The sequence below is a fragment of the Oxyura jamaicensis genome, chromosome 2 (assembly GCF_011077185.1).
Source record: "Oxyura jamaicensis isolate SHBP4307 breed ruddy duck chromosome 2, BPBGC_Ojam_1.0, whole genome shotgun sequence".
Taxonomy (NCBI): domain Eukaryota; kingdom Metazoa; phylum Chordata; class Aves; order Anseriformes; family Anatidae; genus Oxyura; species Oxyura jamaicensis.
In genome coordinates this window covers 135,494,721-135,521,655 of record NC_048894.1, presented here as the reverse complement: position 1 = coordinate 135,521,655, position 26,935 = coordinate 135,494,721, and the positions used below count along the sequence as shown (strand labels likewise).

Genomic DNA, 26,935 nt, shown 5'->3' with positions numbered 1-26,935 from the left:
AACAGATGTCTACATCGGATAAAGTATCCTCGGTGTTAGGTATAGAGGCGGAATCTAAAATGTATAAATAAAAAGAAAAGGGTTTCTTCATATCGGTTTGCTTATGGAGGAGGAGACAATTTATCTGGTGTTTTATATTCATGTCTATACTTACAGTGAGATTCGTTAAAGACCCTTGAAGTGAGACCCTTGAAGAAAATTCAGATCTACTACCTTAAGCAAAGTGGGCTTCAAAAAACTGGATGTCAGACTGTACAAATAAAGTATTAGTTTAGGCATGGTAGACTTTATTTTGGCACTTTAACAAATGCTTTATTTTACAGCAGTGGCACAGCATTTGCCAGAAATTTTCTTTTCTTGGCACAGTTATTTCAAGCAGTTATTTCACTAATTGAATTTCACTAAATATTGCACAATAAGATATACCTGTTAAATTCTTACCCTGTTTTTACTTGTTGAACTTGTATGGCTTTGAAAAACTTGCCAGTAAGTATAAGTAACTTTAAAAGCAATATATTAAATATTTTAGCACAGGATAGCATTCGTTTGTTCCTAAATGACCACTGAACCTGGGACAGCGACAAATACAAGTGACGCAACTCTTATCTGACGAGCTACCAGATCTTATTTACAATACATTGCCATTTCTGAGAAGCGGTTCAGCTTGACATCCTGAACGCCTATTTTGGAAATTTCAAAATCAAAAGAGCAGAGGCTAACAGAGCAGAAGACGAAGCCATTTGTCTGTTACAAAGCATAATATAGGGAGGCAGACTATCGTCTTCTCCACTCGTCCCTCTATCCAACACCTATCTGTGGTCTAAGCAACAGAGCCTTTTCTCTTCTACTTGGAATATTTCTTTCTTCTCTTATGAAGATATTTCACTTGTCTCAACTCTTCTGCTGGAGTCCGAGCAGAATAAAACAAATTTCTCCAAAAGGCCAGGGTAAAAAACAAACCTGAACAACAAATCAGAAGCTGATATACATAATAAATGAAACTGGGTACTCCTGTGAATTTTACAGTACTGAAAACAGCATTTGCAGGAAGAACAGGTCTGTGTCAATACTGCCATTAAATATAACGCAGAGGCTGAAAGACTTAGAACTCATGCACCAGATGAAACACTTAAACATTCCAGGCTTTCTCTGCCATTTCAGCAGTAAATCTGGTCCAAGGATCAGCCTAATCAGCAGCCTTTTTTTTTGTTATTTTGCCTTTTTTTTGGTCTTTTTTGAAGATCCTGGATGTACTTTGTGACATTAAAACATAACCAACCAGACATAAAACGAATAACGTACAAAAGTATATCACAATGGAATTTTCAGTATTAGGCCACATGATTTATTCAGTAGTGTTTATGTTCCCGAATTACAATTATGTCTATCCATGTAAGACTACAAAAGTTACCATTAGAATTGTCTGTGCTTATAAAATACCAACATTTTCTTTTACTGTTATATACTCATTAACACCAGTCTGCGACAAGTTACATATAATCATAGGCACTTCAAAGGCTTTAAAAGACGTTTACAACTTAAATGCATTTTTAAAGAACAAAAATTTAAACCCCTACTTGTACCTTCAAATTGCAAATAATTAACAAATACAGTGGCCATAGAAATCTGCAGCAACTTCTCAAAATACTGTTAGAGTCTTTGGGTTTGCTTAGGTTTGTCAGTAGCTTACCTCAAATCTTCCTCACAGGAGATTTGTTTAGTAAGAATACGACTATACAGTTTGTAGTAATAATCCAATTTTACACATTAATTTGCTGTTACAAATCTCACTGAAGCTACAGGTACGCTGAGAAACAATGCAAAGTGTAAAATTGATATTCTGACACTTAAATTTATACAAAGTGGAGGTTAAAGTTTACATAGCTGAAAAATTACATTTACACTAAAAGTTACTGTTTATCTGAATTATCTGAAGACAAATTGCACCATGACAACTACAAAAAGGCATTTTTTTGGAAACAGATAAATTAATGAAATAAAAACTAACTTGTAAGATCAATCTGAGACATGCTGACAAAAATTAAACAACTTTCATTGAACCATAGGATAAAACAATCATTTTCATTATTTTATATTTATGCATAAAGTTTTAAAAATGATTCAGTGAACATCAATGGTTTTATAAAATAATGCTTTGCCACTGTTATTCACAGAACACTGCAAATGTTAAGTTTTAATTTTACATTTTTTTTAAAGGAATACATGAAAAGTTTTAAATACAATGGGATTTTATCATAAAGGTGCCGTAATGGCTCTTTAATGAAAAAAAAAAAAAAAAGATCTTCATTATTCTATGCAAAAGCTTTATTTAAAAAAGTTCAGTGATCTCATAAATAGAGACACTAATAGGAATTTTATGCATAAAACTCCTTAGTAGGTGCCTTTTGATAGGCAGCACTGGATGGTTTACGTTCACCAAGGTCGTAACTGCCTTCATCCTTCTTTCTCATGCGATATACCAGCAGCAGGATAAGGAAGATTGCGAAAAGAAAACCGATAACTCCGCCAGCAATAACAGCTGTAATCAAAGAAAAAGAGATTCACAATGTGCTGGAAGAACAGGTTTAGCACCATCTTTCTTTTTCATCTCACGCAATGAATTTGCCATTATTTTCAAATTGCAGAAAAGGGCTCCCATTCTGAAACCGTCTCGATTATTAGCAGCCTGAAATACATTCTGAGAAAGCCTGTTTATTTTAATGAAGGAAATAATTTAAAAGGGCATTCCACCTGCAAGCGAGTGATCCAACAACCCATATTTCTAAATAAATTATCAAAAGCTCAACGAACAAAGCTACCAATACTGCCGGAGCATAAAGTTGTCTTCATTTATAATAATAAAATGTAAGTTCCTTTCAAACTGCTTTTCCAACAGTTGCCGTTTTCAGCCTTAAAAGAACTACTTTGTTACACTCGCTAAAAAATGGGTTATTCCTTTTCTCCCTGTGTTCACTTGGTGGCCCTTGACTGGGATGAATTTCCTATTGATGAATAATAGGAGACTACATTTCATGGAGCTGTAGGAATAGAGGCATTACATTCATCATGTACTTGCTAGAGAGTAGAAAGCAACAATTCCAGCTGGACTTCAAGAGCAAACCCACATGCTTTCACTGACATGGATATTACTGCTGTTTCACATTTCAGTGCTTAGAAGCAAGTGAGGTACAAAACTGTGTGACTTAACACTCCCTTTCAATATCCCCTTCTGGGACATGGGAGGAAAATGTATTTATAAACACAGATCTTATGCCAAAAAAAAAATTACATGTAGAAAAGCCACTGGAAAACATAGAAATGGACCCTCTATATCCTGAGGATGGTGCTCATCCATTCCTCTCCATCCAACCACTTATCCATCCATCCCTGCAGTGAGCTCCTCCCAGGCAGTGCCCATCTGTACCAGACAGCACCGTGCTCCTAAGAGCACTGGTGAGAAACGTATTTCTGCACCGTAAGCATCAATCCAAATCACAACTCCTTTTCCAAGCTGTGGAAGCTCCAGATACTGAGTAGGCAACATTAACTTGTGGTGTCAAATCAATTAGCAACAGCCTCTGCTATTGAATAACTCCAGAAGATGCCCATCTCATTCTCATCAAATCAAACCCTGGCTACCCATGCGAATATGTTCCAGAATCTACCAAGAAAACATGCCAAGTTTGCGTTATTTGATATGGATGCCCTTTATTTTCTGCTATTTTTGGTGAGGTGGACCTTGACAAAACTACACCTTACCTGCCAGAACTTCTGTTCTCTGGAATAGGTTTTCTGAATGCTTTTCGGTGAACACGTCAGTGTCATCCCCTGGCTCATCACTCTTTTTCTTGGCATCCACCTCAGGTCTTTCCTCTTTATCGATTTCTTCAGGTGACTGTAGCACAGAAAAGAAAACAGAGCAGCCCTTACAGACAGGAACACTGCAAGTCTGCACAGTCGCTGCTGGCCACAGGCAGCCACAAAACTTCATCGGCCCCACTCATGTGTACCACAGTACTGACAGTCACAGCACACGGGTTGTTTTCTGACCACAGAAAGCTGTTCTAGACACTGAAAGCGGATCTAATCGTTGTCATGATGTTGGAATGAAAAACACTATCCAGAATTTTAAAACCTCCAAAAATATCTTTAGCATACAGCTGTTAAACATTGTCTGTATTTATAGGAATTTTGGCCTCTGAATGAAATCATAGAATGGTTTGTGTTGTAAGGGACCTTAAAGTCCACCCAGTTCCAGCCCCTGCCATGGGCAGGGACACCTCCCACCAGACCAGGTTGCCCAAAGCCCCATCCAGCCAGGCCTTGAGCACCTCCAGGGATGGGGCACCCACAGCTTCTCTGGGCAACCTGGGCCAGCGCTCACTGCCCTCTGAGTGAAGAATTTCTTCCTAATATTTAATCTAAATCTCCCCTCTTTTAGTTTAAAGCCATCCCCCCTTGCCCTATCCCTACACCCCCTGACACAGAGTCCCTCCCCAGCTTTCCTGTAGCCCCCTTCAGGCACTGGAAGGCTGCTGTAAGGTCTGCCCGGGGCCTTCTCTTCTCCAGGCTGAACAACCCCAGCTCCCTCAGCCTGTCCTCATAGGAGAGGTGCTCCAGCCCGTTGATCATGGCCTCCTCTGGACTTGCTCTAACAGGTCCATGTCCTTCTTGTGTTGGAGCCCCAGAGCTGAACGCAGGGCTCCAGGTGGGGTCTCACGAGAGCAGAGCAAAGGGGGACAATCACCTCCCTTGCCCTGCTGGCCACTCCTCTGTTGATGCAGCCCAGGACACTGTTGGCTTTCCAGGCTGCCAGCACACACTGCTGGCTCATGTCAAGCCTTTTGTCAATCACCACCCCCAAGGTCCTTCTCCTCAGGACTGCTCTCAGCCCATCCTCCGCCCAGCCTGTATTTGTGCTTGGGATTGCCCCAGCCCAGATACAGGACCTCACACTCAAAATAACAATTCTGAAATTAACGCATCAGATGTTATACTCAAAACACCTTTGATGGTAACTTAGAAAATATTACCTATGGTGATAGAATAAAACAATTAAATACTAAATGGAACCTGGAAAGTATTCAAATCACGGTCAAACCACACGAAGTTTTCCTTTGAGAAGGGAAGTTTCATGCTGAATTTTGGAATAACTCTTCGAAAGTTGTAAAACAGTTAGAGCTTAGATTCAAAGGTATCATGAAAAATTGTGTTTTGTGTATCATAATTATTTTTTTTAATCTCTCTTCCTTTATGAGAATTCCAGCTGTTATTATACAGCCTTCCTAGCAGGAATGAAACTGAGCAGCTCTGTATTCCTCTAAATTATAGAATTATAGAACCATTCAGGTTGGAAAAGTCCTCTAAGATCATCTAGTCCAACATTCAACGTAGTACTGACAAGCCTCCCACTAAACCATGCTACTAAGTTCTACATCTACAGGTTTCTTGAAGACTTCCAGGGATGGTGACTCAACCTGGGCAGCCTGTTCCAACATGGCACAACTCTTTCAGTAAAGAAATTTCTCCTATTATTCAACCTAGTTTTTTTTTTCTCTTTTCAATTGATATAAATCAAACAAAGTTAACATCAAGGCATCCATGGGGTATAGCAGAACCACTTTAAATGGTGCTGTCTTTACCCACGCACCTTTGTTTGTGCAGGCATCTTGGTCTGCGTTTTCACCGTGGTGGTCTCAGCTCTAGATGCATCACTAGTTGTTGGTAACTTTGGAACTGTTCTGGATGTTGTTATCGCTGTGCTATCCTCATCTTCTTCTGCACCTGAAGACAAAAGAGGTGACATTTCAATGACTCGTGAAATTCTTCCAGTCCTATTCCATTTTTATTACAACTTTGAGGGTAGGTGTGCTCATCCAGCCAAACCTCGTCAAATACCTTGGAAAACAATGCCTGTTAAGATAAAAATGTGAGTGTAACCAGTGTGCCAGAAAACATCAGGGTGGTGTTTGCTACAGCTGATCCAATTAAAGAAGAAAGGGACCATCAGCTGGATTAAACAGTAACCAGGAAATTACAATGATGCTTTTGAAACAGAAGAAACCAACCTGAAAGGAAGCCCAAAAAATGCATAAATACTTTTAACAGCGGGAGGAACCCTGCAGTGGAAGCAGCAGCCATTAGAACTGGTGAAACCTTGTCCAAGATGGCCATGTAGCACCTCAAGGTCTCCCACTGGAATACACACCCTGGGCAGGGGTGTGTGGGCAGGCAGTTCTGCATGCCCAAATGAGGGGAGCTTGCACACCTCTTAGCCTACAAGGGGGACACGAGTGCACAACAAAGGCTGAGTGCACGTGGGAGGTGTTGGGATCAGCTGTAGCATGGGCTTGGACATTTGTAGTTGCATGTTACCATTTTGCAAGTGGCTAATATAGTGGTTATCCATTGTGTCACTGATACTGATCCTGAAGGTATAGTTCCGTGACTGGCAGTTAATTACGTGCCATAAATCCGTTGATACACTACTTCAATACAGACTTGACTTAAGCTACATGACAGTTTTTCCCTGTGATGCACTGCTTTGACAACAAAAAAAGCCCTCCTCTATAGCAGGCCTGTTAAACCCTTAACTATAAAAAGGGAGTAGCTTCTGTCTACAAAAATATTATTACTAGTTTATATTTCAGTCACTAGGAATTCACATATTTCTCAGCTCCACATAATGCAAAAGCCTTTTTCTTTTGACATAAAGGCTAAGAGGACAAAAAATTACCTAAAGATGACCTTATATTTCATTTCCTCAACATTCAAAGCCCTGCTGGAGTATGAAGGCTCCTTTAGAATAAGATAATGGACAGGTCTAATAAATATCCTTCAGTGATACTGGAAGGGAGAAGACACAGACAATAGCCTAAATTATTGCTAGGGCTGAAAGAGGAAAAGAATAGATCTATTCTTGGACCACTCCTTAGGAATCTCAATATGTGTTCTGCTCATTACAGACGCCGGTTACCCAAATAACTATTGGGTAATGTGTCCAGCAAATGTTTGTAAGAGTAGTATCTAACAAATACAAATATAACCACTTACAACAGAATAGTATGACTCACTTGTTCCAAACTGACTTTTATCTTATTTTTCTAGAGAAAGGCTGAAAATTCCAGCACAAAAGCAGAAGTTTGAATTACGTACATTCAAGCTTTGAAAGAAAGGGTGTTAACAAGACAGTAACTCAGACAACTCTTGTACAGTAGAAAAGAAAATGTGAAATAATTAAAAAAGTAGTATATGAAAGCTGCCATCACAGAATCACCGAAAAACTATTCAGAAATACCAAAATTATAATGCAACCTTCAGAATAAAGACCTCACAACAAGAATCAGGTGCTTTCCTGAAATGCTACTCAAAGATCAAAAACCAACATCCTGCTGCAAAACAAAGGTGAAGAAAGGCATCCAACAGGAACATTTTTCTGTCGTTGCCTCAAGAGTTTTCTTTGAGAAATAAGAGCCTAATGGATAGTTCAGCCTGCTTTACCTTCCAAGTTCCTCCAAATTATACAAGACTTTCACAGTCAAGGAAATTAAAATTTATGATCAGATTAGAGATCTGATAAAAACAGACTTTGAGAGTACAGAACTTTTTTTTTTCCTCTATGAAATGATAAATCCTATTTAAATCACAACTGCTCCTCCAAATTCTTAAATGCCACCTTTGCTTCAGGCAATAGTTCTATCTACCAGATAAAATGGTGAGAGTTACATGTCTGAAAGGAGGATACAGGTCTCAGGTCTCTCAACAACCGGGTAACTAATCTAACCTCTGGACTGGTCTCTAGACTTGCACCATGGGGACCAAACCCCTCCTCTGTATGGCCTCAGGGAAGTCCTGACAATCCCCAAAACACTGAGGCTGCTGTCCTCTAGGCCCGACTCAGGTACTGGCTCAGACACATCCCCGTAGCTCCTGCTTTCTAATTAGTTTTATCTAGACAGGTCTATGCTTGGCATGGAGTAGGTCTAAACAAGAGGCAGGCATTTCCTTTCCTAAGCAGACCAAAACATAGTCAGAATCACCCGTAAATAGGACTGGGAGATCAAAACGGAACACAGAGAAAACCTCTCTAACGCTCTCCACAACACAGGAGTAGAATTTTATACAGTATCATGTTCTCTAAAAGTGAAAAAGGCAACAACAAAACAGATCAGTCCCCCTCTCTAAATCCAAGTAGAAAAGAAAAATCACACAGAGTGTCATGAACATAGCTTCATACTAGGCTGTTAAGAGCAATACTGGGAAACAGTCAGGGTGTAAGAGTGATTTTCAAGAGGAAGAAGTAAACTCTCTCTTTAGAAGGTTTCTGGAACTAGCCAGCTTGGAGACAGTGCTGGGCATTAACTGCCTTGAGGTCCTCTACAAGTAGATAGAGCCCCCTTAGTGACAGCACCACAAGAACCCTGATGTAATTTAATCCATATCCATCTCTCTCAACTCCAGTAAAGAGTTGAGAGCTCTCTACCATCTTTTATCCACTGCAGCTTCTTCAGGATTCCCAACTACCTTCACAGTGGACAAAATGGCTCTAGATTGTGCTGTAGGAAATAGCTAATACGGCCCTCAGTGCCTACTATTAGCTGCCCCTTGGATAGCAGGAACACAAATGCTCCTTAACCCTCTTGCTGCTTGAGAAAACTTGTCAGCAAATCAAGACTCTGCCAGCTTCAGTTGTTGTACAGTACAAAAAGCTGATGGTAGTTAGCACTCTTACTTGCCAAGCAGCCAGTGATTAACTCTTCCTACCAAACAATCCAAGCATTTCACACTGTCTTTTGGCATCACGACTGTTTGCTGTTGCACATTTCCCTCTGGGATTACTGCCACCATGAGCAAGCCTGGCATAAGGTGGGCACACACAGACCCAACATCTATTTCACACCTTCCATCTCTATCATCATTGTGACACATACCTGACTGGCACTTTTTTAGCAGGCTTATCTCACTCTGATTCCCACGACAAGCCTCCAGCTCAACCCTTAATCAATACAGCATTAGACAGCCAGGGACGACACAGTGACCATAACACTAGTGCCCTATCAGGGAGCTGCAGCTGAAAGAAACAGTGTGCATGCATGTCCTGTCTCTGTTAATTCTCACATGAGGAGGAAAAAAATAAAATCCAAGACCTGAAGGAAGAATAAAAAGAGTCCTAACTAGCTACGCTGAAGTACAAGATTCTGTCCAGCACAATAAAAACATGCTTTCAAACAGGATAGATCACCGTAGCCCCACCACCACCACCAGGCTCCAAAACTGCTGTCCAGCCATGGAGAAGGAGTCCAGCTTTCTGTTAGTCCACGAGCCAAAGCAGACCTGTTTCTGGGTTTCTTGGAGGAGCTCCAGCCCCACCACCATAACTTGCCTCCAAGAACAGTCCCCAGTCACGATGTCAGTGTAGACCCAGCTCATTCCAAGGTAACCAAAACATTCTCAATTCAGGCTGCTACTTACCAAGAATTATTAGGGCAGGAGAAGGGGAAGCAAAAATCTGAACCAGATTCTAATATGTACTGCACAGACCAGGAACAGCTTAAAAGACCGAAGAATCAGATACTTTTCTGAAGAGCTTGCAGACAAACCTAGTAGAGACGGTGCCTTTCCTGGACGTAAGGGTAGGCATGGTGCTTAGCAGCTACTGCCAGGCAAGACCAGCTCAGTTAAGATCTTTCATGCCATAGCTAAAAATACCAGTAGTTAATAACATTTCAAGTTGTGTATAGGCAGGAAAACTTTAAAACTATTAAACAGTGTCCAAAGGAGCACTACAAAGATGGTGAAGGGTCTAGAGAGGAATACATGTGAGGAGCGGCTCAGGTCCCTTGGTTTGCTCAGCCCAGAGCAGAGCAGGCTGAGGGGAGGCCTCATGGTGGCCTGCAGCTCCCTCACGAGGGGAGCGGAGGGGCAGGCGCTGAGCTCTGCTCTCTGGGGACAGCGACAGGACCCGAGGGAACGGCATGGAGCTGGGACAGGGGAGGGTCAGGCTGGGGGTTAGGGAAAGGTTCTGCACCCAGAGGGTGGTCGGGCACTGGGACAGGCTCCCCAGGGCAGTGGTCATGGCACTGAGCCTGCTGGAGCTGAAGAACATTTGGACAATGCTCCCAGACGTGGTCTGATTTTGGGGTGGTGCTGCATGGAGCCAGGAGTTGGACTTGATGGTCCATTGGGGTCCCTTCCAACTTGTGATACTGTATGATTTTATGCTTTTATTATTATGCTATATATGAGCACCTACACTAAAACAAGTGATGATGGAAGAGGCATCTCCTCAGATAAGGAGACTGCAAGGAGGAAACAATACACTAATTAATTCACTACAGCCTCTCTGCTGTTGATACAGGTCCACAGGGAAGCAGGCATAGCTCCTTCAAAAACTGTTGACCAAAGGATTCAGACTGAACAGTTAGGTAAATGAAACTGAATGTACATGAAGAATAAATAACCTATGAAAGAAAAGTGGGAAAAAAAAACAGGCCACCATCACCTTTTCTGATCTCCTTAGAAAAAGCCCTCAGCCAAATTTTAGTTTGAAATGTGTCATACTTACAGTGGCATTTGCCCATGTTAATGCCACTTACAAACCTGCAAGGACATTAACAGTGGTGCTGACAATTTCTGTCTATCTCCATAGGCCTGGTGGCAGCTAGCAATTTTCATACCAAGGAAAGGAGTCAGCACATTGTCATCTTGGATCTGTTTGCTCGGAGTGGAATTACATAGCAAGAAAACCAGACTTGCGTAGGAAGCCTCTTGCAGCTAGGAACACTACCTCACTGAGTATCAAGTAGAGGAAGCCACATTCAACATAGTATGAGGAAAATTCATCTTTGGTACATCCCCTGGACACTTTCTACCTCACGAAATGGAGATAGCAGTAAATATATCTAGACTCACTCTCATAGGTGTAGGCTGCGAGGTTAAGCAGGGGAAAGGGGATGATGATTTCCTTCCCTTTTGAGATTTTTTTTTCTTAAGGATAGAACATTGCTCAGAAGAGTGTTTGCACTTAGACCCCTTCCTTTGTTCAAAAGGATTAGATTTTGGTACTGTCACATGTGCTTTCTGGAGGGGTATCCATATAGTCTCAGCTTATAATGAGACTTCTTCGACTTTCTTACAGGAAAGAAAGAGAGATTTCCAGAGGTCGCATGAGGTGGCAGAGCTCTCAATTTTCTTGGTGCATTATACACTCCATCTCCCATCCATAGCTCAAGGCTGAGCACAGGAAAGGAGAGAAGAGAAAATAAAGGCATTACTGTTGGTGATGTCTAGAGGTACTTTCTGTCCTTCAGGATCCACTTCTTCTACATGGATGGGTTAAGGAAGTCTGAAGCCACTTTTGAAGTCTTTCCACTTCAAAAGAAGGGATGCGTTTCGAATCTTCCATATAAGAAACTGCTAAAACGTCACAGACAGAAGAAAACAAAAGAAAATAGACCCTTCTCCATAACTGTTCATGCTCAATCTATCTCCTTTCCTGAGGCTTACGAAGTCACCAGCACCTGAAGACATGACAGAATGGGATGGCAATTTTCTCAAAGATCAAAACTTTACTTAGAGTGTATGAAATCACTGAATTGCACATTCTCTTCCCTCTCCCCGCCCCCCCCCCCCGCCCCGCAGCCCCCCCCCCCCGATGAAATTTTCCCTCAAAGAAGTCTGCAGCAAGGAGGTCTGATGAAGCCTCTGATCACACTGGAACGTAAGATTCACCTTGTGGAGGGCTTTAAAATGCTGGGTATCACTCAGGTGACAGCGGCCAATGAGCCTGAATTTGCCTGACAGCAAAATCAGACTTTTGCAGACCACATTTTAACAAATCTTTGAACCTCCAAAAGAAAGGAAAAACAAAAATCCCTCTGAAAAACCTCAGCTGAGGCTTACAACAGCAGCAAAGACAAGGTGCTACAAAAGAAGGGCTCGACCTTTAAAGATTCACAAGTACATATAAACATCGAAAGACAGATTACAAAAAGTGAAACACCAAACAAACAAGTAACAAACTTGGAAAATACATGGGACTTCCACAACAGCACAGCAAATACCAACAGCAACAAGGAAACGTCTCTGCCAGAACTACCATACAACCCTGCACCTAGCTTTTAAAAGCTGGAGTATCCCAGCCAGTCTAGAAGACATTTCCTAAAGAGGCTTTCTAAGAGAAATGATTAATGAGGTTTCACTGACAGTTTTTTGAAGAATGATGAGCTAGCTACACGCCTCTAATGAGTGTTTAAGTCTGGGAACTCAGTGTGTTATGTTTATGAATTTCTTTATCCACTATATGGATGTAATTAACTCAGAGAAAACTGTCGTGTCTTTGGCAGTTTCCAGATTTCTAAATTTAAAAGAACAACAACAAATAAATGGACGCTGTGTTTACGTGAACCTGAAAGCATGTAAGAGAAAACAAGATCGCTGCTGCTATGTTTTCATACAGATTGCTAAATTAGCATTATGCCAAGGGAGAAGTAAGCTTTCTCTAATCCTTACTTCTAAACTCCAGAGAGATCCACACAGAAACAAGGAGGGAGAGCAGAGAGAAAATAACATGCAGGGGGGAGGAGTGAAATGATGCAACTAAGGAGTAAGAGCAGAAAGTTAATATTTAAAACCCAGGCCTCAGGGGCGCTCAGTGCTCTGTAAATAGAGCACTGATGATGATACTGAAAGGATATCCAGCTCATACAGGAAAACTGCATAGCTTTTCCTTAAATAACTGTATTATTTCTTGCACATTTTAAAAATCAAATTGTGACATGCAATCTTACCTGAACCTGACCCAGAAGAATAATCATCATCATCAATTGGATAGACGCCTGATGCTTCTTCAACAGAGCTGTTGTCCAGGTATAAATCCTTATCAGACGTCAAATCTGCTCTCTGAAAAACAGATAAAAGTGAATGGTTAGAAAGATAACAGTTCTCTAGCATAGCAGGCTTAATTTTCTCTCCTATTTCCAAGGTTGATGTCGCTATCCTGAACAGTAAATGCAACACATTTGTTGAAGATGTTAAAGAAATTTGTAAAAAGTCATAGCATAAAAAATATCCAAGGCTACACAATGAAAACTAAGAAACTACCCAATCTGTGGGAAGCAAGTCTCCTTCAGATCACACTTCATCTCACTAAATGCATGAATGAATAAACAGGATTTGCAATACACTCTGAAGCACTTCTGTAAAAAGAAAGAAGCAAATCCCAGGACCGAAACCCTCTGTCAAGACCTCAAGTATACAAATCTAAGGGCTGTCATCTGAAGTCAGTCATTTGATCTCAAATGGGAAGCAATAAGCTCAGAAAACATCTCTGATGCACATTGAGCCAAACCTCACTAAACTCTTTACAAGTTAGAATGAACAATGGGGTCTACAAAATACAAATATTTAAAAGACAACGCTATTGATTAAGGATTATGACATTTCTAGCTGAATCGATAGCAGACTTACCAAATTCTGGTTAGGCAAGCTACCTTAATTTCTAAATCGGGGCATCTCTCCTAAAATTTATCTTTAGCTTCAACAGGCTATAAAATTGGCTTCTTGTGACTTGCACCACAAGTCTACAAGTTATTTCCCCACAAAAGACAGATTCTGCTGCAATGAGCCACCAATAAAACAAGGTGTCAATAATCACTTTAGACTGAGAATTCAGGCTTTGAAAGATTAGAAATTGTCTTCCTCCATAGCAGCTTGTGATTCCTCAGAGCATAAACTACCCTACAGCAGCTATGTGGCTTTGATTACCAAAAAGGTACCTGCCTCTATGACTGCCGGTAATTTCACCATCATTTTTGTGAACGTGTTTGCCACAACTTGTTGAAAAAAAGGAGTTTGGCAGCTGCCAATAGAGTTTTTTCAGAAAGCACTCCTGTGCTGTGCGGGTGACGGAGCCCTGGCACAGGCTGCCCAGAGGCTGTGGGGTCTCCTCCTGGGAGCCCTTCAGAAGCCGCCTGGACGTGGTGCTGGGCACCCTGCTCTGGGTGTCCCTGCTTGGGCACGGGTGGCACCAGGTGGCTCCAGAGGGCCCTGCCGGCCTCAGCCACCCTGGGAGTCTGTGAGTTTTAAGGCAAAGTGCAATATTACACCAACATGCATCTCATGAAATCACCCAAAACTCCATTCTGAGTTTCCAACTGTGATTGCTTTTTACTACATGGCATTGATTGACCATTTTATTCAACAAAATATCCACTACAGCTTTCCTGAAGAGGTACAAAACTGTGAAAGGGGTAACTCACGTATAAGATGACCCAAATCTGTGTTTCCAAGGTAATTTTTTCCCTTCAGGTCAAAAAAATAGAGTATTTCGGAGTGACAGACCTTTGCACTGGCAGTACCTACGGCTCTTCTACCAGCTCTGAACTAGAACAGTATTACCCTGTTTTTCTTCTAAAGAGAAAAAAAAATAATAAAATGGTCAAAGTCTGCTCTTGGTACCGCAGCTTTCACCTGTGGGATATGGGGTGGGGTGACGGATGTACGGACGGACGGACGAGGACTGTTTTTAAGATAGGTTTACAAAAGGCCTGCTCTCAGCTGCTGCTTCTAGTTCGCACGGTCTGCCTGGAGCTGGCTGCAGTCCAAAGCAGAAATTCAAGACGATGTCTGGTCACCATCAAGTGACTTTAATTCCTTTAAAAGATGTCTCCAAAGGAAGCCTTCGAGTGCCTCGGTAGGTGCAAAGGTGGTATTGTAATTAAGACTCAGCTGGGACTGCTTCCGTATAGGAAAACAACTCCCCGGTGCAGGACAAATATCCTGCTGTTGATCGCTGCGACAATGGCACAAGCCACTTCACCCCATTTTACTTTCAGCCACCATCCCAGTAAAAACAGCCCACTCCTCAGTATCAGGCAGGAAAAAACAAAACGTTATTAAACGGAAATGCAGGTGGCTGGCAATGAGCGCTGAAAAGACACAGAGTATTCAAAAGGTAGCAAGGATAATAAATATTACCAACTCCAAGCTGGGAAAAAAAAAGATCTACCTGTAGAAATTTCCTAACAATGGAAATTGCCAACAGAAATTGGCAACGGCTTAGAAGCCGCCTGGGTTTGCAAATGCTAATGAATGAAAATAGGTCTGAGTGAGAACAGAGGCATCCCAACTCCATGCCCGGGATTTTTACTATTGAATAAAAATACAGACTTAACAATCAGCTTATTCCCCAGGCCATTTCCCAATTCTGTCTGTATCAGAAGCAAACTTAGCAGAACTGAACAAACAACAATAACAAAAAGAGAGAAAAAACAAATCAAACAACAACAACAAGCAGATGCCCCTCCTCCAAAACAAACAACCCTGTTTTGTTGCTCTTCCCAGCCTCACAGGAGTCGGCGAAGTCTGAAAAGACCCCTGACAAGTTCTTCCAAAGACTCAGTTTCTGAAAGACAGCTGAGCAGCCAACCCAGCACAGCCCAAGCTTTGAGTGCCCTAGTCAGCCAGGCTCCCTACCATCATATTCACTCAATTTCTTTCAATGAATTATGGCTTTTTGGCTGCCAAAAGCTTTCATTTCTAGCTATGCCGAGATGTTCGTAAGATTTACATCAGCTGAAAACAGAGGAACAGAAATGGAAGAAAAAGCCTGGGTGGTTTTCAGCAGTAATTTTAGCATCCATTGTCTTTTATCCTGGGGATGCAAAGGACATACGATGTGAAAAATTATTGAATATCTAGTGTTGTGGGTGGCAAGACTCCATCAGAATGAGAAAGCTGTTTCCCACAGACTCTTAGAGATTTAGTCCACTATTTACTATATGGAGAAATAAATGTTAGAGTGAACCCCAAGTGCACTCAGCTTAGACCTCAAGCTCCATCTGAGGAACACGTTTTGCAGCTTCTCTGGACAGAAGGCCCCTTGTTTCAGCCCATTTCCAGTTTAAACAATTCTCCCCTGTGGAACCTGGGCAGGACACAAGGCCCCTCTCAAAGCAGAGGCCCAAAGAAGCAATCCCTGGTTTAAAAATCCCCAGGCATTGGCACAGACAAAAGCACTGCACTGTACCCATGTAGCTAGAGTTAGGATGGGAGCATCCCCTCTACACCCACAGCTTGTGTCTCTTTTCCCAGCTGCTCAGCAGCACACAACTGCTTTAGTCCACTTGGAACAGAAATTGTCTTAAGAAATAATAATAATAAGAAAAAAAACACAGAGTTAACATTTCTGCACAGCCATTAAAAATAATTCCGTGGAGATTAAGCTTAGAAAAATGAGAGCCGGTTAATAGAAATAAAAGAATACTTCACGGTGCTCAAGTGAGTATCAAGCACTTAAGCTAAGCTTCACGATTTTATGCTATGTAAAATAAATTTGATTTAATAGTTGCTTGACAAATGTTTTCTTGCTTGTCAGCTGGGAATCCATGGGAGCCCATGGACCAATTCCAGGGTGTCCAGAAAAGATAAGTTGGAAAAATGAGCCTATTGTCAGCATGCTTGCACGGAGAAAGGTCTGTACTAGCACTTTAATGCATTTAGGAGAAAAATAACTTTGCAAATTCTAACTCCATGAATCTTCTGTAAATTACTGCAAAGGCCAAATATTTAAGGGGCTATTTCCCATGGCTAACAATTGAATTGATGGCCCTCATGTCACTTTTATGTAACAGCATTATTTTCAGTTCTATTAAAATGGCAGGAACACCAGGCAAGGATGTCTATGTTATCAGTCCTTTAATCTGGCCCTGAAGCCATAAAAACTGCTCATTACCTCTTGACAGAGATTGCATTCTCGTCCATCATTGTTATCCCACTTACTTTTTTATTCCAAGAATATAATGCTGCAAAATCCTGTGACCTGAATACTTCACATACTACATGCCAATGATCACTGATTCCTGCCTGGTTATTGACTATACTGGCATAAAGCTAAATCTCGTGGGTGTAGTGCAGATTAGCACCCATCAAGTACGAGACAGAAGATACCCCCATACCAGTTTCATGTTGAATTTGAAATCTCAAAATCTTTATTTTAGCAAAGCTTAAATTTGTAATGATTTCTAGGTTAATAGATTCAGGATCATCCAGGACATCCTAAAAATAAAAAAAACAACAACAAAAAAAACACCTCAGATTCTGGCACAAAATGAGAGGAAACAAAAAAAACCTCTGACTCATCTTCTTATGAAAGGCATAAATCATTAATCAAAATTGTGACGGCAAAAATTAAAAACAATCTTCAGGCAGCTGTAGGGCTGGAAATGGATGGCACACATTTATGTATTTAAAAAAAAAAAAAAAAAAAGTAAATATTACCCTGTATTAGCCATTCCCTTTTACAGGCCTGTTGTTACAGTCAGTCCTCCCATTATGTGGGCATGATTTAGGAGCAAGACATTAAAGACATGTATGCCATAAGGATAAAGCCAAGAAAGCTGGTGTGAGGAGCAGTGGAGAAGAAAGAGGAGGAAGTCATGTCTACCACGCATGTCGTGGCTGTTTGAAACAGCAATGAATAACTGACATATGGAAGGAAACATTTTATTACTTACAGATGCACTCAAATTTCTCTCTCTCCCTTTTTTGGTATATCTGTGGGATAGGGAATTTGAGGTTTGCAGCAGGGTTATTAATGGTACATTGCCTCCCTTTTCCCCCAGATGGAAATCTTTTAGATGTAACCCGTTTAGTATGCACAGAACCAGACTAATATTTTTAAAGTGATGTTATATCACAAATCTCTAAGCCAGAAGGCTCTAAAAATTTGCAAGCATTACAGCTGTTGATTAGTCAGAATTTCATATGTAAGGGGGAGAAAGGAAAACACATTTTACTCTTCTATTAACAGATTGTGCTGTTCAATTAGCGCAAGTATAAAAGTATGTTCAGCTGGTGATTCTGAGTTCATCAAAGTGAGTTAGTGTCCACATATAATACCTTTTTGGAAAGCTAAATACGTGAATATACTCATCTAAAGCCTGAGGGCCACTCCACAGACTCCCACAGAAAGCTGGAGAACAGGAGAAGGAGAAACTGTACTTCCTTGTAGGCTTCCTGAAAAAGGACTATGATCTGTGCCCTCACAAACCTCAGCCACAGCGCTGCTGATCCCAAAGCCAGCAGGTATCTTGATAATGCTGCTCGCTGTTTGTCTTTCCTCATTACACCAGAAACACTGGTGAGACCGTCCCCTACAGAATTTGTTAACTTGGTCCAGGAATAAAAGTCATGATTGCCCAGAGATGCTGTGGATGCCCCATCCCTGGAGGTGCTCAAGGCCAGGCTGGATGGGGCTTTGGGCAACCAAAGGTCTGGTGGGAGGTGTCCCTGCCCATGGCACGGGACTGGAACTGGACGGGCTTTAAGGTCCCTTCCAATCCAAACCATTCTGTGATTCTATGTGAAACAAGAAACTCTGCTTTTTCCCAGAGAAATGTGGTACCCAGAGCTCCTCCTGCCATTTCCATCATGTTACTGTTCCCAGGGACAAGCTGCTGATGGCTCCGACAGTGCTCACCCCCCTCCTTCAGCCTGGGCACCCCTGTGTGGCCTGCCTGCACCCTGCTACCAATACATGATTTTGTAGGAGGATAGTACATTATGAGATTGGACTCTCCAGAAGTATTTTCCACTGACAGTCTTACTACAGATGCCTTTCTTTCCATTCAATGACATGTCCTACAGCTGGGCACAAAAGAAAAGGGGAGGAAAGAAGTACTACTATCAAGGTAGCCCCTACTATTTCCTTTCAGGGTTGTGGTGGCCACTTTTAAGCACTCACAGGCCAAATTCTTCTCAACAAAAGCCAACTGTAATGGGACCTTAGGCAGAAACGGTGGTGATGTGGGTTACAGTGGTGGACTGCTATGGGATTTTAAAAAAATAATAAAAATTAGAATGCTAATAATTGGCAATGTAATTTATGCACAACACTCTGAGGGGTCCCCGTTTTCTTCCTTGGAGACACCATGCTGCCTGCACAAGGGTGATGTTAGCGGGGTAGGTACTGGACACAGGAAAGCTGTCCTACACAACAGTTAGGGCAATTGCAATCATAGCAGAAGCCTTCTTTCCATAACAACAGGCATCAGACTGAATTTTGCTAGTTCCAGAGTCAGTGTTTCGTAGGGACACAACCATCTGCTTTGCTCATTTCCCCTGAATCATTTCTGACACGGTAGCCATCTCCCAGCTCTACCTCGGCACTGCACGAAACCCCGTAAGCACTCCCCAGGGCCGCTGACTTTCAGTGCCAGTCCTGCTCGTCCGCAGACACGATGTGAAAACCAGCCTCGCACCGGGAACTGCCTGTACTGCAATGCTCTGGCCCCCTGCCTCCCCCACCGTCGTTTTTGGCCAAGGAAACAACAAGGTTGGATTTCAGTGACTCATTCCGGTACAGCTGATTTCCAAAAGGGGTTTTTAAAAGCATAGAGGACGTTCACTGCCCTTCCTCAGGTAAGGGTGAAACAGCACGTCGGCTCTGTACGAGTGTCCCTACTAAATCCAGCACCACCAGCAGCCCGGCCTGGTGCGGCCTGGTGTGGCACCGGCACCACGTGCCAGGAAGATTATTCACGCTGCTTGGGCCTCGTGTGGGAGAACTTCCTGATGCTGCACAAAGCCGAAGCTCCGGCCTTCGAACCTCCCCTGATGGATGAAGACAGCGTTTGACCGTTCGTGGTGGCTGAGGAAAAGCATCGAGCCCAAAATAAACACGAGTAGTGAAAAGCGCCTCGCTACCGCAAGCGCTCAGCAGCGGGAGTCTACCCAACGATCTGATGTACAGAGATTGCCTGACGTCGGAGCCAAGAGTCAAAATATGTGTGCTTTTAAGATGCACACAGTCTGTTACGCCAGGCTAATTACCAAAACAGAGGCGTATTTGACAGCGACAGAATTAATAAAAACAACTTTCTCTGGTGGCAGACATTTCGGCAGCCTCGTGGTTCGTGCTGAAGAAGACAACACCACAGCCATGGTGCTCACGGGGCAATACCTGAAGGCAAAGAGCACCCCAGGGTGAGGGGACACGAACAAGCCACCACCATCTCAGCCACCCTTTGCTGATGGCCACGTACCACAGCAATGTTGCAGTCTATAGATTGCGCTTCGCACTCTAACAAAGTCACAGAAACGTGTGTGTCTGTTTTCTAACAATCATCTGTGCCTTCAGAAATATTCCCAAATGTGCAATTGCATGCCGTATGGTACATTATGTGACAACAGAACTTAAAATGATAACAGGAGCACTTGTTGAAGCTTAATTGGAATTGGTTTTCTTCCCATTAGAAAGGCTCACAGATCTCTATAGCGAGTCTTTGGCCTGCTTACAGTTTTGGAGCTAAGGCTTATCCTGCCTTGAGGAGAATGATAAATGTCCTCTAACATTCTGGCCTGACTGAGGTAAATTCCAATGGAAAAACCTTCTACCTTTCCACTTCTCACAGCATCTGACTTCCAGCTGTGCATCATTTATCCACTAGATCAAACTTCTCTATTAATCCATTTCCTTGCCCAGGAACTGTGCTGCCCAGGGTGGGACAGAGGTTGTTGTACAAAGTTGCAGGAGGGAGGCAAGCACTGCAGCAGGTAAGGATAGAGCTTTCATTTTTACCATGAGTACCAATTTGGGACAAAGAACAGAACAAAGAACTTGCACTCCAGCTGCAACAGATATTTAGGAGATGAGTAACAGAGAAAACTCTGGTTATCGAACAGCCCTCCTAGGCTATTCAGTCAGGCTTTAGCCCACGTGAAGATGTATTAAAGGACCACTAGCTGTGCAAGACCAGAGGTGGGTCTGCCTCTACAGGAGATGCCTTCATCACCTACCCTGAAGAAGATACCTATATCTTCCTTTGGTTAGGCAGAATCTCCTGAAACAACCAAGCGCTGCGTCTCTGGACCTCTGCCATTGCTAGACACCAGTCAAGAGCAGCTCCTCACCAAGGCAGTCTTCTCAGCTGTCCCATAGCCTTAACCCACAACTCAGCAGGAAAAAGTTACCTAGATAACAGATACGATGAAAATCCTGAAACGGCAGCATTTTATTTTCTTTCTGCAGCACTCAAAACTTCTTGCTGTTCTAGGCCCCAGAGGGGAACAGAAGCTATGTGGTCAGACCCACTCCGCAGAGGCTGCAGGTTAGAACCAGGAAACCCTCTTAATCCAATTACCATATAGATTTACTCCAACCATTACTTAGGAATGATGGAGCATATGACAAGTCTGATACAAACAAAACTACAAACAAACAGTGCTGCTGTGCTGTTTACACGAAGCCCCTGATTTTATATGATTTCGGCATTCCCTGACTCTGCACCAGCAGGCCATTCTCTGTTAAACCCAGAACCAAACACTGCAGTTCAGTTGTCTCCTTTACGTTGAAAACCTCAAGACTGCTTAACAGTCAGGGTAGAGTGTGAAGCAATTCTAGCTTCCCACGTAAAAGTGAAAGTTTAACGCCAAAGTTTCTCTGGGAATCCCAAAATTAAAAGATTCAAAGCTCTTGCAGCTTTCATGCCAAGCCATCAATCAGTACAAAGAACAGTTTATTCTTCAACTCTGCCTTTGACGTAGGCACAGTATAACAGGGAAACTATTTTAGATGGGCTACAGCTGAATCAGCTTCCAAAGTGCTACTCCAGACTGAAATATGAAAGGGCAGTGTGCAGGCAAACCGGCATCAGCAGCTAGCAGCCAGCACTGTGCATCACGGATTGATTTATCTCAATTAGCATAGCAATTTTCTGCACGTTTCCCAAAAAGCACTGATCAGTTTCACCAAAAATAGGATCAAAAACACCATGCAAATCGTTGTCATGGCTCAAAACGCTAATCAGTTTCTTCAGGACACATCAGCCCATGTTCAGACAGGTTAAATTTAAGGCACAGCCGTGACCGAGAAGCTAAATGTGTTCTTTTGAAAGCACAGAATGAAGAGGTTAGGATATCTTCGAATCGCTCATCACCAGCCTGACCCTAATGGGAGATGCAGGTAACTTTTGCAATCCAGGTCCTAACTACACATACCTGTTCCAGTCAGTGCTTTTGATGTGCGTTGGCTTTTCCATCCACACCTCCCCTCTCCTTTTATGCTTTACCGATCCTTTTTCCTAATCAATCAGAGGAACAAACACATATTTTCCTCCCTCCTCTTGAGAATGTGGATGAATGATTAAAGCTGCCAGGGCAACCTCCCTGGCATGCATGCCAATAACTTCCCACCTAATAGCCTTTCCTCTGCCTCACTGCCCTGGCCCACTGGTGATTACTGCAATCCCTTGAAGTGGTCAAATTGCAGGGCAGCCCCCATGGAAACCTATTTGGAACTGTTCAAGCTCATACCAAAGAATGATGTTTTTAATACAGATTGTTCTTTTTCGAGCCCTACAAAAGCAGCTGTAATCAATCGTAGTGGGAGCACTGCAAACCTCCACCAGTTTCAAAAGCCCCATATCGATTCCTTTCCAGTCCATGGATTTCAACAAAATAACCCCATGTGAGGAGTCCACAATCAACTAACATGAAATCGTTTAAATTAAGATATTTTGCCACTAGTAGCATCAATTTTGCAATAAGCTATCTCAATCAATTACATTCCTTTAGAATGAACAGACAGATTGCATATAAAACAAATACATTATTCAGGTTACATTGAACGCCAATTAAATATTACCAGTAAAGATTATGCATTGCACCTGAAGCTTGTCAAAGGTGATGAGGAATCAGGCTTCACAGTTTAAAGACTGATTATTTGCCCTTCTTGAATGCAGCACGGTGAGCAAGCATAACCTGTTATTCAACAGACAATTAGTCTTTGAACAACAAGGTCCACGGACCTCAGCGGGCACTTCTGTTTGCCAGATATAGCCAGTAGACTCTGGTGACGTTCCACCAAAGCTCTCCGCAGGCGGAAAACAGCCACTGGTAGATCTGAAATCTGTTTGATCTTTCTGAAATTGTGTGCTATCTTAGTAACGGCCTGAAGGAACTTCCCTCCCTCCAACAAACGTGCAACACATTTCAGAAGATGGTCATAAGCTGCTCAAAACTAAGAGAAACCCTGGACCATTTAAAACAGAGATGGATGCTGGTGGTAACACATCAATATCCCAGGCTCACTAGACTCTTACTCAAGGAAAGTAAAGCTCTAGTAAGCTTTAAGAATACTTAGATGAAATGCTATACTCTCGGTTTTGTTTCAACAAGATATACAGGCTGCGCCCTCAATATGACAGAAGAATCACCCTTTGAATAAGTATATTTAGAAAAATATCGCATAAGTCATCATCTTTTATATTACTTTGGGTGCTACCAAACAGTGAAGGTTTTCCACCAAAAAATGGTACTGCCTAATGATATGAAATGCAAATTGAACTGCAGTGTAACGTGAACTTTGTGTAAACCAGCAGAGCAGACTGCATATGCTGTCTTCTTTGTTGGGTCCATGGAAGTGATCATGACTGCATGTGTTCAGGTAACTATTTCCACCTGGTCAGGTGGTGGCTGGAAGTGCAGAGCTAAGGGACCAGTTTGTCCTCTGGCAGAACTGGTAAATCCGAAATTGGGTTAAATTTAGTCAGGAGAAGCCAAGCAGACAAATGGTATCGCTGCTACTTTCTGTTTCTTGGACAGAAACAGCAAGCAGAAGACACGAAGCAGACCAGGTTCATCCTTGTGAGATACCACTTTGTATCCCAGATCCCCAAGCCGTAAGACAACAAACAACTTTATTGTGTTTCCAGGTGCCAACCAGTCTAACACCCACTCATCTCACTGGTCTACAAGATTAAGTTGTTGGATTCGGCGCTCTGATCCCGTCTTACTTCACTGAATTTCTGCTACAAAGGCTCGGTGTTCATATTTCCTTTGATGTGTACAAAGATAAGAGATGAATTTACTTCAGATGGGATAAAACATCACTCTAATAACTTCTATAAAAGTGGTTGAGTGAAATCAGAGATACGGCAGCTTGCACAGGCGGCACGGCATCAGGAGTAGTCTTCTGTCTGGTATGCAGCCCTTCAGGCACGGCTCCCCTGCTTCCACCAGGGAGAAGAAAAGGCTGGGACACCCCGACAAGCCCGCCTGGCTCCCCAGCCCGGGACGACAGAGGGGGTGGGCTCCCTGCCTGCAGCCCCAGCCAGCTTCCCAGCCAGGCGGTTGGGGAGAGGAAGAGAAAATGAATCAGGTAGTCTGCTGCGAATAGATAGGAATTGCTCAAATTAAAAGTTTCAGCTGGAATTACACAAAGGGCCACCCTTCAGTGAGTTATAATTTTTCATTTTAAAGCACGGGCAAGAAAGCTGCTTGTCCTGGAGGACCACGGAAATGATAACAAAGTTCCTCCCAGTTATCATGCATGCCTATCTTCAATGAAAAATGGCTAAAATAAGCTTTCTTTATATTGATTACCTTCAGATGGTGCTGTAAAAATAATCCTATATACAACTAGAAAACAAAAAGAATATATTCCCTGCCATAATGAAGGGAAATTTGCTTCCCTTGATTTAAAGGAAAGTAAGCCAGGTAAGTTGTCTGACAGCATTTTTGACAGTCATAGACCTGACTGAAGAGTAAAACACAACAAAGACTCTTAATTATATTTAGTATTTGTCAACAAAGCACTAAACAACTCTTTTTTTCTCCTAGCATTCATACCTGAAATCAGAGATCTGCTGAAGGGAACAAGGATTTCGCTATTTCTGCAGCCAAACCCTGACCCTTCATAAAGATGTCCCAACACCATCGATATGAGGTTAGCAGCACTCTGCAATCTCTACTGCCTGATCAACAGCCTAAAGCTTTTAAAAATCCATATGCCTACAAAGCCTCCTGGAGCTGCTGCACATTGAGGATTTCACAGCATTATTGACCTGGGCAGCCTCTTTATCCTCTGTAAGTTATTTTAAGCAACTTTCTGCCAGCAAGCAAGTCTCTTTGTTAGGCTTTGCCTGTATTATTGCTAAAGCCCTGCTTACAATACAGCACAAAACGGGGAGGTACCAAGCAGAAACCAGAACGGGGTCTGTCAACTTCCATTTTAATTTTTATTTTTCCTTATTTTCATGATACACTTCTAATATCCAACAGATCACTGCACTGCTGCCAGGAGTCTGGCTAACCACTTAAGCAGCCTCCTGTGAGGGGGCAACATGAACACAAGGCAGAAGAAACAGACCAAATCCACGTCTTTTCTAGACCATGCAATTTAGTTTGTACCCTTTTTTTTTTTTTCAGTACCTATTGTAAAGAAACAGAAGCTAGCAAATGTATTTACCTACTCAGTAAGAAAACAGTACCTGGCTTGGGAGGTGAACAAGTGAAGAGGAAAAAGAAAGGCAAATTTCTCATGCTTCGAACTCAAAAAACAAACACTAAGCATTACTCTTAAATCCCTTGTCAGATAAAGGTCGCCAGTTTAAGGGTCGTATTTCTGTGGCACGGTAGGAAAAGCAAATCTCAACCCTCCACACATCAGCAGACATCACAAAGCAATCTTAGTCTTCTGCAGGCTCCTGCCTGAAGGTATCAACCTAGAAGCCAAGTGCCAGCACAGCAGTCTTCCCCGAATTATAACCCATGGATAGGCACAGGCGAGCAGCCTATTCTCCTCATTGGACATGCCTTGAGAGCTTCCCTCTCTCTCCTCCCCTCCCAAATTATCAAGGCACATCCATGCTTCCTCTGCCTTCCTACTCAACAGAAATACTTATATGGTGAGCAACTCTGGGCTTGGGGTCGAGTCAATGCTCTTCCCGTGGGTCTGCCCGCCAAGGTCACAACCCACAGCTGAGACCGCTGAGCTCAACGTGCGCCCGCTGCCCTGGAGCTGTGCTCTGTGCGTTGCTGCATCAGCAGGGCTCTTGGGTTTCATATCAGCAGCACTTCACGGCGCGGAATAATCATGTAGATCGTGCCGGCTGAGGAAAACTTTCTGCTCTTCGACAGCAATATCCTCTAGCTAATGCAAAAGCAGGGAAATGGCTGCAACAAGGACGGTTTTAGCTGCCATGGCTATTTGCCTAAGAGTCCACATGCAATCTACAAAAACTGATCCTTTCACTTCTAAGTTTCCTAACTTGAAAGCTGGTGTGGCCAGCGACCCTTCGTGTCATCAGAACTGGTATTCCCATGTTAAATCGGTACCTTGCTGAGCAAAGGGAAAGAAGAAATGTTTTTTTAAGTCGCCAGTTCAGTAAAGTTTGCAAGTACCAGGAGAACACCTTTTAACTAATGTTTTATGGAAGCAACTAATTCAGTGCTGGCATCTTTATTTTCCTTAACATAGCTAGGTGTTGGCAAAAATAATGAACATAATGGGTAAGTAACCTGCCAACCTTGAGTTATTTTAGGTACAGCACAAATGTATTCCTATTATCAGCACCTTCTTTTCTTTCCAACAGTTCTGCTTCAGAAATGCAGCACATAATCTGCTCTATGTAGCTGTCAATCAAACAAACACGTTCTCTTAAGGATTCATTGTAGATATGTCCAAAGCAATTGTACTTTACAAGGCTATCCCCAGATTAATAACAGAAGTTTAATTCAAAACACTGCTTTTCCTCTGCAAACAATAAAAAAGGTTGCTACACTGACGGGATTAGAAAGCTTCTTAGTTCCTGTTTTTGTTTGCTTCAGTAAAAAGGGTCACTCAGCACTCTGAAATGGAAAAAAAAAAAAACAAAAAAACAAAAAGGGGTTTCATCAGCCTAAGCAGTAAGGATGTTGGCTGCTTAATAGACCTGACCTCACACAAACCTGTTCGCTTCCCTGAGTTCTGGAAGCTTAAAAACAAATCTGAGGACAAACAGGGGAAGGGTAAAGACCCTGCTTAGAGAGACCATACGGCCAAACTTGCACATCTGCCACAGCAAGGCCACAAGTTTTGCACTGCCACAACACGACTAGTACGCTTGCATCTGTGTATCTAAGAAAACAGAATAGTCAAGGACTGCTTTATATGAGA

General features: G+C 42.5%; 1 protein-coding gene across 1 annotated transcript in view; it reads right to left on the bottom strand.

Annotated features, from left to right (window-relative positions):
• Nucleotides 1-266: 266 nt before the first annotated feature.
• SDC2 (syndecan 2) overlaps nt 267-26,935 on the bottom strand; it is a 58,038-nt gene continuing 31,369 nt past the window's right edge. Inside the window, exons 2-5 of the mRNA XM_035317515.1 lie at nt 12,789-12,900; nt 5,651-5,784; nt 3,760-3,895; nt 267-2,539 (exon numbers count right to left, since the gene is read on the bottom strand). Coding sequence (XP_035173406.1) covers nt 2,376-2,539; nt 3,760-3,895; nt 5,651-5,784; nt 12,789-12,900 — 546 coding nt within the window. The 3' untranslated portion in view covers nt 267-2,375. The remainder of the gene's footprint in view (nt 2,540-3,759; nt 3,896-5,650; nt 5,785-12,788; nt 12,901-26,935) is intronic.